This window comes from Pungitius pungitius, chromosome 3 (assembly GCF_949316345.1).
Source record: "Pungitius pungitius chromosome 3, fPunPun2.1, whole genome shotgun sequence".
In the NCBI taxonomy this organism is placed as follows: domain Eukaryota; kingdom Metazoa; phylum Chordata; class Actinopteri; order Perciformes; family Gasterosteidae; genus Pungitius; species Pungitius pungitius.
The window spans coordinates 7,304,209-7,323,339 of record NC_084902.1 but is presented as its reverse complement, the minus strand read 5'-3'; the positions used below and the strand labels follow the sequence as shown (position 1 = coordinate 7,323,339).

The following is a 19,131-nucleotide window of genomic DNA, read 5'->3' as shown; positions in this document are numbered from 1 at the left end:
AGAGTCAGGCAATTGGTTAAAGCCATAACACCTTTTTCTAACATTTTCTACTGTCTGTGCATTACATTTTCCCACTCTTCCCATTTTTTATCCTAAAGATTTGTTTAAGATTGTTGCTATACACATAGCAACAATAGAACAAGTTCAAACGGACTGTCAATAAAATATATATTTAAGAAAAAAGATAGACCTATTCCAAGTTTATTCCTTATCTGACCTTACACTTTTTTACACAGAATTATTCTTAGTTTTACACAGTCAGCTCACTGGGATTTTGTACCATGAATAATATCTGTTTATTCACCGCAGGAGTCCTCAATGTTCTGTGCAGTCAGCACTCTTATGTTGGTTCTTTGGGTCATAACTGTAACATTGTTTAACTGTGGCCACTAAATGCCCACAGTGTACTGAATTAAAAACCGCCCCAACTTCAAGATGCATGTATGCTGAAATACAATATAAAGTCAGAAGATGTCCTATGAAGTATAATTTTGGCGCAGAAGCCTTCTCCAGTCAACCTATTACATCGTTAACTGGCTAACACACCATTTCGGAAGCGGTTTGAAAAAAGATTTAATTTCTGAGGGTGCAGAACAGTCTGTACCAGTAACTTGTTTTCCTCTTGCTTGCAGTCTTCTCTAAAATAACTTTTCTGCCAGCACCCAAGAGAAACATATGCTATGAGCAGTTTATTGAATTGAAATAAACAGCAAAAAATAACCACGGTATTTTACATTCCATTTTTTTTAATGTAGCAGAAAGAAATTGCAACTCATCCAATCCTGATAAGTGAGGCTTTTCTGACATTTAAGTAAATTTTCAGGAATTTCCAAGGAGATATTGCATCAGACAAATATCTTCTTACATGTCTAATAATTTCATTTAGAACAGATTGTTCTAAAACCTTCCTTTGAATATATTATTTGAAACAACGCCGTCTATTTCTATTTCTTTATCCCGTCTGAAAATCTTCATAGATTGCATATCTGAAATAAATCAAGTATGCAACACTGTATCAGTGAAGTTTCAGCTTATCTACGATTAGTTATCTCGGAAATGAAAGAGGATTTAAGTGAGAAATTGAGATATTTGAAGTTTACATCTTTAGAGCTGATGTCCACCAAGAACTGCAGGAAAAGGCCACACCAGTGCCTTTAATAACCCTCGCGGAGCTGAGACCTCAATGGCACATAAATGCGTGTCTTTTTACATTGTCACAGGTTGTAAAAACAACACGCCAGTTCGCATCATAGCAAAGGTAATAACTTAATAGATTTGCCACCCAGAGACCGTAGATAAATAGGGAATCTAAATATTCTATTGAAGCTGATAGCCATGACAGCCATGTAATTCCCTAAGCTGTCTTTGAAAGCATGATATTCATATTCCTTCATAGCAATAAAACCATATTACCATACGAAGGCCATAGGATAATATTATTATCAGTAAGCTTACCGTGTGTGCCTCTCCAGTGGCAGGGATCAGTTCAAAGCACACCCCAAAGCAGCAGCGTATGTGTGGGTGTCGGTGTGAGACAGGGAGAGAGAAAGATGTGGTGTGCATGTGTGTGATGTATCTGTAACTGAGTGTGTGTGATCAATTCCTTGAAGCGAGAGCTGCACGGCGAGTTCCTAGATGGAGAGAGTTTCTCTGTGATCACTACCAAGTGGTGCAAACGTTCCTCCAACCTCCTTTCTCCTGTCATTGCTCCTACTTTCTACTTTCCTTTGCTTTTATTTCCCTATTGTAGCCTGCTTCCTGTTTCCACGGGTTCCCTATGGCCTCTACTCTACAGATGAATTCCTGAACAGCAACAAAAACTTAAAATGAGAGTAGAAAATGGTAGGAAAAGGAAATAAAGATTAAAAAATATGGTAGGAATAAATACATGGAGAAAGCATTAAGGAATAGCATAGAGTGAGGATGTATAACCTGATGAAAAGAAAGGGCTTTGATTTGGCCGTTTTTGCACATTGTAAAGTGTTTGATGTTAGAACCCCTTTAGCTACGGTGGTGAGTATTATGACAAATGTTGCTGTATAGACACAATGTACATGTGTGTGTGTGTGTGTGTGCGTCTGTGTATTTGGGTATAACAGATATATATGAACGGATAGAAGGAGAGAAGCAACAGAGAAGACCTTGCATTGTGTGCTTCATGGTCCCTTGCCTTTTGAGCCTCGAGGCCACAACATCAGGAACCTGATCGTGGCAGGTTCAAACATCAAAAACAGACAGAAGCGTACCGAGGAGCTCTCCCCATTGGGTGACTGGGTTGTATTCGTTGCCTTCCCCCATCTCCCTGCCTTTCTGCTAACATCAGCTTTTCATAGTTCATCATTTTTCAAGCTCGACTTTGCTATGCTCATTCCAGCAGATCAAACAGCTGATGATCAAACAGCTTCTAGGTCTTTACATTCCCCCGACTGCCTTGAATGCTCTCACAGAGCAGTCGGGTTTAGAGACTGTTCGGTGATTGTTACTAGTTCGCGGTTCCTCTAGACGATGCTCACTTCTAATGGTCCTGTGATTCAGAACAAGTGGAATGGAGTAGAAATGATGACTTTATATTTTCTGATTTGATTAGTAAAGGTGGATTCATAGGTTGTATATGTAAATGCTGGGAACAAGTCGCAGGAATAAAAAAATTGAGATTCACGCAAACACGTCTAAAATAAAGGATTTTTAGAGCCTAAATATTGTTAGTGATTTTAAAGACAAAAACCACGGCTGGAACTACACGGCAACAGGCTGAGCTTTATGTTACACGGGTACACAAATAGACTTATTGATGTTCAGAGCTGACAATTATATCATGTAGCGCTGCTGAGGGTGAGGGAAGGCTATTTTGATGAAACAGAGGACGAGTCACTTGCAGTTACTGTATCCCTCTATTGGAGCAGAAAAACAAGGAATGATGTAATAGATATCCCCAATTAGACACACGAGCGATTAGCGAGATGTCGAGTTTCTAATGCAAGCGGGGTGGGATGAAAGACTGACAGAGACCTTGTATTCAATGTCATGTTGGACAAAAAAAAAGACAAGAGGAAGCGGCGGAGATGACCCGTATCAGAGAGCGGAGACCAAACAGCAGGTGTGTGTGTGTGGTTAGGCCTTACAGTGAAACAGAGGTCGCGCTTAGTATTACAACGGAATGGGTGCGAGAAGGATTCATGCACTCGGCCCCATCATCTTCTGTACTGACAGGGTCGTATGAAAGAAGATACAGAGAGGGGGAAAAAAAAGAAAAAAGAACAGGATGACAACAACACAAAGGAGCGAGATTAATAGATTGAAGTTAGGAAAGGAGAGTGAGGGAACAAGGTAACAATAGAGCCGTTTGAAAAGGTCCGTTTCTTTCCCCCCGCTCAGAAACCCGATGGAAAGCCCATGTGTGCGTTTGTGTGGCTTAGTTCCCTGCTGTGTAGCAGTTCCACGTTGGAGAAAAGGGTTCGTCTGGACAGCTGTGTGTATCACAACCCGTGTACATGTGGAAGGGTCTATTTGTAGGGCGGCCGGCTTTGGTCGTCCAACTGAAAGAAGCAGAATTGGGACAATCCAATCAGCAGAAAAAGAAAAAAAAAGCATTGACTTTTATTTGACTGTGTGGCAATATGCCGATGCTCTGTCCCATAGTCACAAGTACAATGAAGCAGTATTTTTTTTTAGTATCATTTTCGTATATAATTGAATTTGTCGATGTGTGTTTCTGGCTGTAACACACCAGAAAGTGTCTTCCATCACATTTAATTGGAGAGGGGTGCATATGGCTGTGAAATCATCAACATTTCTAAGCCAGGTTTGAGTGCTTTTTTGTCACAAAGAACGTATTTGTTCCTCGGGAGTCTTTTTTTCTTAATGTTCTGTTTGAGACTCATAGTGATAAGCTTATTCTGGTATGTGTATCACATACCTGAATATGTTTAATTCAAAGCAGAAGGTGTTGGTTAATGGGCTGAAGCTCACTTTCTATTCATTATCTGCTAAACAAATGATGTAGTAACGAAACACTATATTCCACCTTTCATTGCAAACCTGGGAAGCGGTTCAACTTTATTCAACCCATACTAAAAAAAGGTGGCCTGCAGTCTGAAAAATTCACATTATTCATGGCTCCTAAGTCATTGTGCTTGTGTGTTATGTTGAGCGTTTAAAAGCAGAAGCCCACTAACTCTTCGGTCCTCACTCGTCTGAAAACGTCACATTTGCATAGTCTTGATATACACTAACCGAGCTCAGTTTATGTTGAATTGTCCTAAAGTTACTGAAGTTGTGCAATACATTTAAGATTACTTTTGAAAAATCAAATGTTGTTTTTGAAGAAAAAGAAAGTATGAAAGAGAAGAATAAAGTAGTGAAAATGATTCCTTTACATTTTTACTTTCTGGGAAATAATTATCTTTTTTACAACAAAATAACTCCAAGTAATGGAGATGGTTTAATCAGGTCAAGTTATAATCAATATATTTTTGAATAGTATATAATGCCATGAGCAGAGAGTTGAAATGGTGAAAAACGTAATCAGCCAATTTAGGAATAGAATCAGTGACGCAACCACAGTATCGTGATATAAAATTGACATAATCCTGTTACTTGCTATAACTTTTCGATGACCTTTGTATTAAATATACAATTTAAGACAAAACAACAGTCTCAGGCATACATTTGTGGATTATTTGGTATAGGAAACAACAAGTGGTTGTTGTTTTTCTGACCTCAGTGTTTTGCCTGAATGTTTGGATTTTTGTTTTGTAATTCGGTTCCTCCCGAATCCTGGTTCCGACGCATCATCTTTTGCGAGTTATAACTGAGGCAGCTGCTGCCCTGAAAAACATCTAGCGCATACTTTTCCCAATGGCTTGAAAAAGGTGAACAGCACATCTTACGGCTTTGACCAAACTGATCCCTGCCGAGGAGGTGCCTGCTCTCTCATCCCCTCCACGGGAAGGTCAGGGTCAGCGGTGGAACAGCGCCGCCGGAGCCGAGGGGGGGGGATTTGGTTTCTTGTTTGAGGACACTCCTCGGCACGGTGGTTTGTACCCTTGTCGGCCCAGCTGAAAACTGGCCTCACTCCGTGGAAGTTAGAAGACAATGTCCAACGCCAGCATTTAACGAGTCACGTCAAAGGTGCATTGTGGGTTACACTAGGAGCAGCGAGGAATTTGACTCATCGGAAATATTTTTCATATTGTGAGTTACTAGAATTGTCTTAACTGTCTCCATGAATGTCTCCTCAAAAAATGAGTTGTCAATAACGTGCATCTGTTGACAATCGCATTGAAAGAGCCATCACTTAATTGGAAAACAAAATGACAAGATGCTTCCGTACTAGCAGAGCCGGTGGTGCATAACATACCTGGCAGCAGTACCTCTATGGGCCCCCTTTAAGAGCCCCATTTTCTCAGCCACATCACATGGTCGACCGTGGGTTAAGATTATTCCCATATGCCGTTGGGCTCAATTGCTTCATTGATATCATCCATAGCACTGAAGCAAATGGAGATATTGTTGAATAGATTGAAGACACGTTGAGTAAGTTGAACTTGCTTTCATTTCTCATGTTTTTTTTTTATCAAACTGCTATTTTTCTTGAAACACTTCATCATTAGTAATTATGTTATGTTGAAAGAGTAATTTCTCATTTGGATTTGTATACTTTCTATTCCGTGAGACAGAAAATATACCACTGGGAGATAGAGGCTTGGCTGCTGCCATACCTTCATCAAGGTGTGTGATTCATTTTACTTTAATCACATTTAGAGTTTTGGCAGGTAAAGACAGCAAAAGCTGAATTCACCCATCTGCTGGTGGACTTTGGGGATTCCCCATTTTAGGATAAAAGTTTGTTTTTGTTACATTCGAATTATGTATAATGATCCGATAGAAAATGTTTCTGCTTGACACGCTGTTTCTGCAACACAGGCTCTCTCCCCTCACTGTTAACATCCATGTGTCATTGCCTGTTGCTAAGTAACAAGCCCCCACCAAGTTATTTTGTGGCCAATAGATCCCTCGCCTGTTCACAGATACCCCATCCTACCCGTTCTTTCCCTGCCCCCATTCGAGGAAAAACAACATAACGAGGTATAATTATTGAGGAAGGGAACAACGTAGATGGGGTGGTTTTGCTTCAGTAACAGTTGACAAACTGTTTATATGAAAACACACAAACTATACAGATTTGTTTCGCCAATAATTGTAGAACTTTAGACAAAGCACAGCTTTGTAACCGTGAGTACAGATGAGCACACACAAGAATCCACTCACTTACCCCAAAACGTTCGAAAGATGGAGCCCACACGTCGTATTCTCATGTGCACACAAAGGACACACTCACACGTCGAGCCCCGCATACCATGCAGACATGTATGCAACGTGCACACACACACACACACACACACACACACCCACACACACAGAGTTTCAAGGTGTATCTGCATGAACTCAGCTGCATGAGCCTGGACAAACACAAGAAAGAAATAAACTGTATGGAAGAGCACACATGAACAGGTTAATGCTCTTTTACAGACACAGTGTATTACACACAGAAGTCACTCTGTGGTGGTTTTGTGAGAAAAGCTGACAGGGAGATCCATCTCCTTTGTGAGCTCACGTAGTCCGCACAAATATATATAACACACTAAAACACACACACACACTCAGATGTGGATTATTTACGGGTAGTGAGTGCAAAGACCACATCAGTAGGTTATTACCAATTATACTTTAATGAATAATGGGGCGCAGAATCACGGATGATGATGATGATGATGGTGGTGGTGGTATGGAAGGTAATAGTACAGGTAATAGATGACCAATCACTGCACTACATCTATGTTTGTGGCCACCACATTTGATGTATGCTGCTGACTTCAAAAGCAATAACAGTCCTATAGGGTTGGCACTGTTAGGTCTGAAAATCCTACTAACTCAAAAGTCATTCTTTTTCGTAATGTGAGGGTGCTAAAAATACCAATAATGTCACATGTTGGTGGTGACAGATGATGCCACCAAATTTGAGTCCTTCAGAATATCGACAGTATGGTGTCGTAGAGTAATAAAAAGCAGAGCAACTGGAGAGCTTAAGTGCATGACTCGGGAGACGGATGTAGAAGTCACATGTCGAACCTGGCCCAGCAAAGACTGGCTGACACCTAAGTCAAAACATAACGTAACGTAACCAACTAACTAGACTCAGCAGCACCCCAAACTGTAAGCACCCCCCCAACTACGCTTCCATATCCTGTCCACGAGCCCCCCCCCCCACCCTAAGTCCTTCCAAATAAACATTCTGAGTCTGGCCCCCTTGACTTAACGTGATCTTTAGCTGTGTTTGCAGCACCCTCATCAATGACCAATACATTAAAATCCCAGCATTTTCAAACCCAGCAAACGCAGCAATATGGCATCCCAGTCTGGCAAAATATCAGCCGTAAACACGTTGAAAAATACTCTGCCTGGGAGGAGCTGATTGATTCACAAAGGCAACGCGCAGATCATAGTGTCAAACAAAACAAAGAGACTGCCAGTGTGTTTGTGCCTTACTCTGTAAAAACAGTAATGAAAAAACATTTGTTACGGCTGGAGACATCCCCGATGTTTTGATAGCTTACAGAGCAATTGGTTCAAAGTGACTGTCAAGGGAGGACTCCTTTGTGTAATTATTGCAAAAAGCTGTATGCTGTTTGTCGTTTACCTCAAACTTTCAGACCTGAAATTTGGTGGGCAACATCTGTTTAAAAAATACTTCAGGGATGGTAGAGTTTTTTTTTAAATCTGGATAACAGGTGAGTGAAAGCTGTTGGATGAGGCAAAATCTTCATTTAAGGGACATATCTATCCACTGGCCATCATCAAATGCACATGGCCGCCAGATGAGTGGGTGAAGAAACTGAGGAATGTCTGCATTTAAAATCAGCATTCGTACCTATCTCTGTAATACATTACAATAAAGCCATCACAAAATTCAGTGAGACTGCGATAAAAGGATTATGAGGGAGGGGGGGGGGGCAGTAGAGGGATCCTGAGAAAGATTGAAAAGGAAGCCTGCAGGAAAGAAAGAAAGAGCCCACGAGAAGAGGGAACCTTCTTTTATAGATGCAGGTTGAGGAGAAGGAGGGACACGAGGTTAAGAGGCAGCGACGAGGATGATGGCAAGAAGACGCATGTATGATATAAAAGGGGGAAGGAGCATGAGTTGGGGTGAAAGAAAATGCATCCATCAATTACAGAGAATGAGGGACTGCTCGGGCATATCACAGAGCGTGAAGGAGGGTCAGGGGACATAAATGTCATATGAAGGGGGATTGCAAGCAAATGACTTAATACGTTTTTATAACGCGATGTATTTAGAGAAGTCAATAAGGATGATGGAGTGATACAAGTAAAAAGAGGATGGCATGGATAGAGGAAACAACGGGTGATTCATGCGGTGCATGAAGGAAACTGCTTTATGTTTCACAGTGTGAAAGGATGGACATCATCGGGTATGAATTGATAGCAGATTCATTTTGACCTTATACGCTTTATTGGTGACAAAACTCTGGTTATTTGCTTATTTGTGATGCTGAAGAACACGTCATCTCTCTTTTCTTTTTTTAATTTATTTAGTGCCATGGGAGGATCAGAATGGAGGTGTAGGATTTTACACCAGCTAAGTACAAGTCCAATGCCATTGATTAGCCCGGGAGTCAAACTGAGCTCGCTAATATGCTTCTGTCCACTGGTACACACACACATCGCAGCATGAGTTTTGAGTCCCGTCTGCTGTGTTAAAAGCGAAAGTGGTTTCACATTTTGCCTTCCTTGTTGAACTGACAGCTAGAACTTGATCCATAATAGCAATTCCAACAGCAACATTTGGTCCATTTGCATATTTATATATATGTATCCTAAATGTTTAGAATCTTACATCTTTACAGGGTACATGTGTTGTGGTTAGCAGGTTAGCCATTGTAAAAAAAACCAACAGCAATTGCATTAATGAAACATCAGTCCCTTTTTATATTTAAACACTTATGATTTTAAATAAGAAACTACTGTTTTTAATGGTTCTTTTTTGGTTCATTCTCACCAGTTGCAGTTCCACTGTCTTGAGTACGGCTGTCTCTGTGCTCAAAGTCACTGCTCTTTTTCCTTCCAGTTGCCCTGCTCCCCGTGCAGGATGATGGAACGGTTGTGGTTCTCTCTGCTGCTGCTGGCAGCGGCAGGCAGAGGACAGCCGTGTCCCAAACGCTGCATGTGCCAGAGCCTCTCTCCGTCGCTTGCCATCCTCTGCTCCAAGACCGGCTTGCTGTTTGTCCCCGGGGGCATCGAGCGGCGCACCGTGGAGCTGCGGCTCCAAGAAAACTTCATTACAGGTAAGACGCCTGCCACTCTGTCCTGTCTCACACTCTTAAAACTTGAATCAAGGCCGTGAATCAAGGCGTTTTGTACGATCCGGCCAGTTCTTCCTCATCAACAATCATCTTGAATGATTTCCCTGAAGAGGAGGACATATTGAGCAGTCAAAGCTTTTCAGGGTTGGGAAAAGACTACTAATACTTTGAAACCTCTTTTTTTGTCGTTCAGTCGAGGAAATCTTATTCATGATTCATCTTATAATATGAAAGAGCTATCTCTGATACTTCAAAACGTACTTCTTTTTAAGAACCAAAGGGTCGCTTTATCTTTTTTATTTTAATCTGGTTTCCCCTTTTGCTGGATCCCAAAGCAGCTACCTAATCTTTCCAGATATAAATAAACTATTTCCCATCACTAAAATAAGATCCAGTAAGATAATTTGATGCACCACTAACATCAATACACAAGTATATTGATTTAAGTCACATTCTTCATGAAGCACTGTCCTGTGCTAAATGTAATATATTATATTACATTTTGGGAAAGAGCAGTTTCTCTCTGCAGTCCACTGAGCTTCTTAGGGTACATCGCCAAAAAGTACATTTCAAAGGGTTTAAACATCCTTGGGGTCCAGGCTCTGAGAGGCTAATTGGCCATGGATTGGCTTTTCTAAATATATAACAACATAGTTTGCACGTGGACGAAACACGATCATGGTAGCAAGTTCACCAGAAAAGTATGTAAGTATCTTTTTTAATGCTTTTTCTTATTCTTTTCTTTCACACTATTTTCTTTAACATATTTTATATACAGTTGAAGAACATTTAGAACCATAGTCATCTTTCTGCATCAATCAAATATTAATAAAGACATATCATGTTATTTAAAGCCTTCTTAATGCATACACGTGTCGCTTTAGAACTCGTCTTTTTGTTCATTCTGCTCACTTGCAGCCGTCCGAAGAAAGGACTTTGCCAACATGACCAGCCTGCTGCATCTGACCCTTTCCAGAAACACCATCAGTCAGATTCTTCCTTCAGCCTTCAGTGACCTGCGGCGACTGAGATCACTCCATCTAGATTCTAATAGATTAACTGTGATAAAGGTGAGACTCGTAGATTAGTTTAGTGATTGTACATTCGGGTATATTATTGGCGTGAGATGGGTGGGTAATACATCTACATACACCTAATTAAACCATGGAGCTGCTATGACAGAAATGAAAATAAATGAATAAATTATACAATATCCTTGTTATTCTCTCAACACTTTCCCCAGGATGACCATTTTATTGGCCTGACCAACCTTCGTCACTTGATCCTTGCCAACAACCAGCTCCACTCCATATCTCCCCATGCCTTTGATGACTTCCTGTCCACACTGGAGGATCTGGACCTCAGCTACAACAACCTTGCCCAAGCGCCTTGGGACACGATTGGGCGCCTGACCAACGTCAATACCTTAAATATGGATCATAATCTGATAGAAAATGTTCCCCAAGGGGTGTTCACCAACCTTCACAAGTTGGCCAGGTATATTGAGACATGATGGTATTTTTGTCAGAAAAGATAATGTAAAGCTGGTTTAATAATCAACAGATATTATACTGATACTATATCCGTCTAGTTCTCCCTTAATCCATCCCTCATCTTCTCCTCGCCCCGTCCATTAACAGGCTGGACATGACGTCCAACAAGCTGAAGAAAATTCCGCCGGACCCGTTGTTCCTCAGAATCCCGGTGTACGCCAAGTCCAAAGGCTCCCCCCTCACCTCCCTGGTGTTGAGCTTCGGTGGGAACCCCCTTCACTGTAACTGTGAACTTCTGTGGTTGAGAAGACTGACCAGAGAGGACGACCTCGAGACATGTGCCTCTCCCTCTGAACTCAGTGCCAAGTACTTCTGGACAATCCCGGAGGAGGTCATTTTAAGCTCTTTACTTGAACGTCGCATGACCCTGAAACTGTAACGTTTAAATAACGGATGTCTGTATGCCTTTCTGCCCGTTAGGAGTTTATTTGTGATCCGCCAGTTCTGACCCGTAAGTCACCTCACACAGTGGCCATGGAAGGCCAGCCTGCCAGCCTGAAGTGCAAAGCCAATGGAGACCCCGAGCCCGAAGTCCACTGGATCAGCCCCGAGGGGCGACTTATATCTAATGGCTCAAGGTACCAAGAAGTTTACGATGTTATATTCTTGTATCATTTACGATTAATGGCTTTTCCCCATTTTTGATTGTAAATTTTCTAAATTAAAGGAAAAAAAACATGTGACCATTCTTAATTTAGGTCATGTGACACAAAATGTCAAAAACTAGACAAACCCGAATGATAGGTGCAAGAAAAGCAGTGATTTAAATAATCCTCCTTTTACTGGTCAACCTCAGTGTGGTGTGTATTCAAGTTAAAAAGTCAGTATTGTCTCACATAATGTTTGCATTGGCTTTAGTAGTAGGTCATACTATGAATCGGGTTTAGAAGGTAGCAATAAAAAGACTAATAGTAGTTTGAAAGTTAAATCTTTTAGGCACTTTTTCAAATTGATATTTTGTTTTGTAATAGTGAACTGAAAGTATCTCTGTTTCAACGTGTACGCACTGTTTATTCACTTCATGAAAACTGTTAATCTGTTTCAGAACTTTGGTTTTCCCCAATGGAAGCCTGGAGATCAATGTAACATCCCTGAAGGATTCGGGTAACTTCACCTGCATCGCCTCCAACGCAGCAGGCGAATCAACCGGAAGGGTGGAGCTGGTTGTCACGGCGATGCCCCATTTGGCGAACAGCACAAGCCGCAGCCGAGACCCGTCGTCTGAGCCCGCCCCTTCCGACATCCTGACCTCGTCCAAGGTGTCGCTGCCTAACAACGAGTCCCGAGCGGCCGACCGGAGGGTCTCACTGGTGGAACTGACTGGGAACTCTGCCCTCATTAGATGGAGCAGTCAGACCTCCTTGACTGGAGTCAGGATGTTCCAGGTCCAGTACAACAGCTCAGGGGACGACACGCTGGTTTACAGGTCTGTCTATCCACACTTTCACTTCACTTTCCGCCTGTCAATGATTTTTCATTGGCTGTCCTCGTGACAGTGCTGACGGTGACTGACTCGTTGAGGAGTAACGGCAAAAAGCATCTCTCTGCCTGTTTTTGCGTGAGTCGAGCTCAGAGTGTGTTTGTCTGCAGCTGTGCGCGCTTTAATAGGGAGGCATCAGCCGCTGCTATGAGAACGAGAGCAGATGATAGACGATGCAAGTGGAGCTTGGCCAGTCATCCAGTCATATGCGTCTAATCAGCTGAAATGATAAAGACATCTGTAGTGGAACGGAGCCACTGCTGGGTCTGCTGGGCCGAGGCCAAACGCGATTCTTCTATCGACTCCCTTCAGTGCCGTGTTGATGTGCTGATCCCGTTGCAACTTAATTTCTCTTCTCTGTATAATTGCTCAATGAATATTATATTTTCAGCATACATTGTTACATTCCTTACTTTAGTCAGTTTAAGCGGCCGCTCCATGTCCCACGTGGAAGACACCCAACCCCCTAACAGCTCCCACTGTGTGGAAAAGGTTAAATGCAGAGAACAAGGCCTTTTCAATGGTGGTGTGATTGCAGACACACAATGTGTTATCTTTAAAATGAGACCTCACCTAATGATCATCCTTTGAATAGGTGTAAAGGTCATTGTGTTGCAAATCATATTAATTATGCCCTACAGGAAGGGCATGCAGGACCTGGTAGACCTGTGCATTTGAACCTCGGGGACTTTTATGAATGTTCAAATTTGTGCTTTCTTCTCATAAAGAATAACATTCATTTTAATATCAAAACATTTAATGGGGGACTGTTGCAGTCATCTAGTTGCAAAAAGTGAAACATACATCTGGTTAACTCCCATAGGACACTTGTATGTCTTTCAGAGAGATTTCATAGGAGAATCTTTCATTTTTTCGCCTACATAAAAAAATAAAGAAAACGCTAGACAAATCTCTCAGAAAGCTCTTTTCATTTTGGGTTCACAGGAGTTTTCATATGTTTTTGAGTTGTCATGGCAACTGGTTGGGAACTCTCCCAGATCTGGTTATGAGCGACTGGTTGCTAACAGGCAAATATTTTAGGCTTCTACTCAAAACTTGCATGCCCATTTTTAAAAGTATATCTGTGCAACCACAAGGTCTATTTGAACAATTGTTGTGAGGAAATAGAAGGGAACACATATGCATTTTGTTCAGATGTGTAAATATTAGTGTATGTGTTACTGGTTAAGAGGACTTGGCTTGTATAGATCTGTAATCTTCGCGTTGTCAGTTTTCATCAGAGTTATTGTGAGTCTTTACAGTGTTGTAAAGAAATGGGGCGAGTGGGATGACTAGGTGGCGCTGTAGAAATGTTGACATCTAGTAGTCATTTATTTTTTTAGTTTAGTTGCGTTTAGAGCATGTAAGAATGTCTTACATCAACTGGTAACCCAGGTCCTGGCTGTTTAATAGGATATGTGACATCAAGTATAGTGATTAGGGAATTCATTTAGGCGGTTATTTGACAAGTCTTCTCCCAGACCCCTCCACAGGCTGGTTTTTAACAGGTTAATACTACCACGGACAAGTCATTTTTTCAAATGGTGCAAATAGTATTGCCGAATGAAGAACCATCACTCTGTCTGCTGTTGACAGAAGTAAACAAAAAATGTCTTTACTGCCCCCCAGGATTATCTGACAAACAATTTAGCTCTGCTTGGCCTTTTTACTCTTTATCAACGGCTAGAATGTCTCTTGGGGTGGACTTTTGAGGAGTGATCACGATATTATTTCTAAGCTGGAGGACGCTTGTATATATTCCGACAGCTAAGTTAACTGTGGGAGACAAGCCGCCTCTTACAATTCGAGGCATGTCTGTGCACTTCCTGCATAGCAAACTCCCATCTGCGGCGGCACGTTCAAGGATGGATGCAGTTAGTCGGCACCGCAGCCCCCCGTGGGTACAAATAACCCTCATTGCAGGTCAATGTTGGCGTGTATGTGTCTTTGTGCGGTATCTGTTAATCATATCGGCCTCACATTATTGCGTTGTCCCGATGTTCACAATAATTATTTAACTGTTTAAGTCAGACCGTGAAGGGAACCGCATCTGAGGCCCACAAATCAAAGATCTGATTAAAAACAAAACACAACACAACTCTTAATTGGTGTGCATTATATACAGGAACACAGTAACTATTTACATATACAATCATACACACATACACTTGGAGACAATATACACTCACCGGCCACTTTATTAGGTACCCCATGCTAGTAACGGGTTGGACCCCCTTTTGCCTTCAGAACTGCCTCAATTCTTCGTGGCATAGATTCAACAAGGTGCTGGAAGCATTCCTCAGGGAGTTTGGTCCATATTGACATGATGGCATCACACAGTTGCCGCAGATTTGTCGGCTGCACATCCATGATGCGAATCTCCCGTTCCACCACATCCCAAAGATGCTCTATTGGATTGAGATCTGGTGATTGTGGAGGCCATTTGAGTACAGCGAACTCATTGTCATGTTCAAGAAACCAGTCTGAGATGATTCCAGCTTTATGACATGGCGCCTTATCCTGCTGAAAGTAGCCATCAGAAGTTGGGTACATTGTGGTCATAAAGGGATGGACATGGTCAGCAACAATACTCAGGTAGGCTGTGGCGTTGCAACGATGCTCAATTGGTACCAAGGGGCCCAAAGAGTGCCAAGAAAATATTCCCCACACCATGACACCACCACCACCAGCCTGAACCGTTGATACAAGGCAGGATGGATCCATGCTTTCATGTTGTAGACGCCAAATTCTGACCCTACCATCCGAATGTCGCAGCAGAAATCGAGACTCATCAGACCAGGCAACGTTTTTCCAATCTTCTATTGTCCAATTTCGATGAGCTTGTGCAAATTGTAGCCTCAGTTTCCTGTTCTTAGCTGAAAGGAGTGGCACCCGGTGTGGTCTTCTGCTGCTGTAGCCCATCTGCCTCAAAGTTGGACGTACTGTGCGTTCAGAGATGCTCTTATGCCCACCTTGGTTGTAACGGGTGGTTATTTGAGTCACTGTTGCCCTTCTATCAGCTCGAACCAGTCTGGCCATTCTCCTCTGACCTCTGGCATCAACAAGGCATTTCCGCCCACAGAACTGCCGCTCACTGGATGTTTTTTCTTTTTCGGACCATTCTCTGTAAACCCTAGAGATGGTTGTGCGTGAAAATCCCAGTAGATTAGCAGTTTCTGAAATACTCAGACCAGCCCTTCTGGCACCAACAATCATGCCACGTTCAAAGTCACTCAAATCACCTTTCTTCCCCATACTGATGCTCGGTTTGAACTGCAGGAGATTGTCTTGACAATGTCTACATGCCTAAATGCACTGAGTTGCCGCCATGTGATTGGCTGCTTAGAAATTAAGTGTTAACGAGCAGTTGGACAGGTGTACCTATTAAAGTGGCCGGTGAGTGTATGTGTCTCTAAGTGTTCTTTTAACTTTCACATATTGCCAAGTAACATTATGTTCAACTTTGTTGGAAACAAAATATTAGAGCTTCAACAGAAATCCAACAGACCTTTCTTCCTGCAACAGCCATTCATTGAGTGGCCATTCATTTACACGGGATAATGCTCTCTTTGTGATTTTCCCTGGCAGTGGCGTAGTGCTGTGTTAGGGTTAAGGGGTTGCTCGATTCGCATTGCCTTCTAAAGCAAAATGTGATTTTGCTGGAAAATTTTGAACGTATTGTAAAGTCATTTTTAAGGGTGTCGTCAACCACATCGTTTTAAAAACGGTGCCTTTGAGATGAATCGATGGATCCGTAAACTGAGTTCCTTGGCAAAGAATTGCGTTGTGCCCACGCACGTGTCTGTGCATGTGTTTGTGTGTGTGTGGGGGGGGCGGAGCTTCATGGTGTGCGACAGAAGTAGAAGTAAGATAAATGACATGAGAATATTTCACTTGTTTATTCAAAAGAACACGGTACAGACTTGTTTGTGGGAGCAGTCTCCCCCCTACAACATGCGGTAATGGCAGTGCAAACCCAGCCTGTGGTATTCAAACCGTGCTTGCCGCTAACGTGGTCACCAAAAGTACTGCAAAGTCAATCAGGACTTCTAAGAATTACAACTTAGAGATCAACAAAAAAAAACATAACGAGATCTTATCAGAAGTTATACAGATTCAGTGCAGGGTTAACAAGCCACTGTCAAATGAAAAATGAGATCTCTTTACAGGTAAATATGCAATGAGGTACAGCACACAAATAACACAAGCTTGAGCTACGCTATTCTTAAATGTCTATCAACATCAGTGTCTGAGCCATATTACCCAATCCACATACTTTATTGCAGTGATTCTCAACCCGTTTTTAATGGGTCCCGGGTCTTTGCATGGGAAAATAAAAATTAGAATTAAAAAAAAAATCACAAAAAAATTCATCCTGTGATTTTATTTTGAAGGGACTTTTACAATGCAGCGGAGTGCCGGCTTCCCCGTCGATGTTTTCAGCAGCGTGTGCCAGGTTGGGTCAAACCATTCTGATATGGGGGAGACATTGGGTTTTTAGGATGATTAAACATCCCGAATATAAAATATACAATTCACCTTATGAACTTGATTTTGAATAAATTTGAGAAGTTGAGAATGTTCCTCAATTTGGGTCGCGACTTGTCATTAAGGGGGGATGGTGTGTCCTGTAGCCAGACCAGTTGAGAACCACTGCTTTATTGCATAGCAACATCAATGCATCATGAGTGTGAAACCGTCATGTATGATCATTGCACCAGCCCAGCTCTGAGTAAAAAAAAACAAAAAAACAAACAGCCCTGAGTGTGTCCATGTGTGTTTAGAGTCTCTGTCTCTGCTGTCTTTCTTTGTTCAATATCCATTAAGAGGGGTCAGCCACAGAGACATGAAGAGAAAAGAGGCCGGTGTGGCGGAGGGAAGAGGAAAACAATATATCGGTGCCACAGTGAGAGCCACTGGAGCTTCACTAATGTATTGAGCTTTTCTCCGTTACATAAAAACAGCATATCTTTAAAAGTGTTCAATGTCGCACTTTCGGATTATCTTTGTGACATAGTATCTTGATGAAATCAGAATAGATTTTTTCATTATCCAGCTTTTAAAGCACATTGCGTTAACATTTTTTTATAATATTCTTTATTTTTAACAACATCTTGTTCATTTAACTTTTATCTGAAAAGGCAGTATCATTTATTATCATTTTTGTTGTGATAAAATACCACCAGTGGTCCAGATTTTTTCAGAGGATAAAAATGGCTCCCTGACGCAGTCTCCAAACCCCCCCCCCCCCGACCACTCACGATCAATGCCATTACAGCACAGAGTGTATGCGTGAGTCTGCGTGTTCCGACTTGGTCGGCAGTGTATTGATCGGCAGTGTATAATATAACCCTGTGTCTGAGCCATGCTCTTCAACACCCCCTGACTAATACGGTCAATGCCTTTTTCAAGTGTGCAAATGTGTACTCGTGTGATGTGTGTTTACGTGTCTGAAAAAGGCACTTTTGGTGCCATCAATGGCAGCAGACCTCTGAAGGAGGCCTCTCTAGCTGTCTGTAGTTCTTCTCGCCGCGAGGGTCCTTCTTTGTGTGTTACTTAAAGTCAGACTGGATCTGCTTACAGTGACCTTCATGTCGAATTGGTTCCATCAACGCAACTATGTAAAGATTAAAACATTAACAAGACCACAATGAATGAATTTTAACATTTTATTGTTTTAACGTATTGGATGTGCAGGGGTGGCTCCTAAAATCATTGTGTTGTTTTACTTTATTTTAACAAAACTAATATTTATATTTCCTAAATATTTGCAGTTTTCTGCTTTTATTTGATCAGGATTATTTATAGATGACAGAAAGAGATCCAGAGGGAGACAAAAGTTCTCCGTGAACGTTTAAATAGAGAAATAGGGAAAAGTGACAAGAAGAACATCACATTTTGTTTTACTTTAAAATTTGAGAACCATACTTTCCCTGACCAACATAGAAATATTTTTGTATTTTTTTTTCTCTCGAGAGGCAAAGACTACTTTTCGTTCCCCTGGATGATTCAAATTCAGTACCGTAAAATGTCAATATCTGGATAAATTGAATGAATTAATGATGGGATCTTCTCAAGTCGATGCCTTTAAAGTTCATTTTCTTTGCTGCCTTTATTATTTCCTCTTTCTGTTGTATTTCATCTATATACATATTCCTCTTTATTTGCATTTTATTATCCCTCAAAGTTCAATCCAGTAATGGTGATTGTTTGAACAGAGAGACTTTTTCTCCCCTCTGCTGTTTGAATCGTTGAGAACAACAGGTTGCAGTTCAACCCACTGGCATATAAAAATGTGTGCGTTTGTGTGTGTGTGTGTGTGTGTAGATTCATTCTGCTGGAGAGCTTTTGGGACAAGCGAGAGGTCAAAAAGGATCAATGGCCTAGATTCTACCGCAGGCCTCACCAGGGATTTGCACATTATCTAACCAAATAGTCCTGGCATTCACTCAGCTTGCACTATATGGCCCAGCAATGATCCAGCTTTATCTGCCTAAAATTACACTTTTCATTGCAATGTGATGCAGAGGTTCCTGTCACAAGGATCTGAGGTGTTGACATTTATTCAATAAGTGATCTGCATTGCATCCAGAGTGAGTCTTTATACGTGCTTTACATATTTCACAAGAGAGAATGAGATGAGCACACGGAAATGGAGTCAATCTCCTGTTTGCTGCCTTGCCATTGCTATGAGTGATGCCTGTAACCATGGTGATGC

The 19,131-nt window shown here is 41.7% G+C and overlaps 1 protein-coding gene across 1 annotated transcript in view; it reads left to right on the top strand.

Annotated features, from left to right (window-relative positions):
• The window catches only part of zgc:172282 (leucine-rich repeat and fibronectin type III domain-containing protein 1-like protein), a 102,430-nt gene that overhangs the window by 45,254 nt on the left and 38,045 nt on the right, over positions 1-19,131 (top strand). The window contains exons 3-8 of the mRNA XM_037462308.2: positions 9,146-9,362; positions 10,299-10,450; positions 10,624-10,877; positions 11,021-11,264; positions 11,354-11,511; positions 11,979-12,359. Of these exons, the coding sequence (XP_037318205.2) occupies positions 9,167-9,362; positions 10,299-10,450; positions 10,624-10,877; positions 11,021-11,264; positions 11,354-11,511; positions 11,979-12,359 (1,385 nt within the window). The 5' untranslated portion in view covers positions 9,146-9,166. The remainder of the gene's footprint in view (positions 1-9,145; positions 9,363-10,298; positions 10,451-10,623; positions 10,878-11,020; positions 11,265-11,353; positions 11,512-11,978; positions 12,360-19,131) is intronic.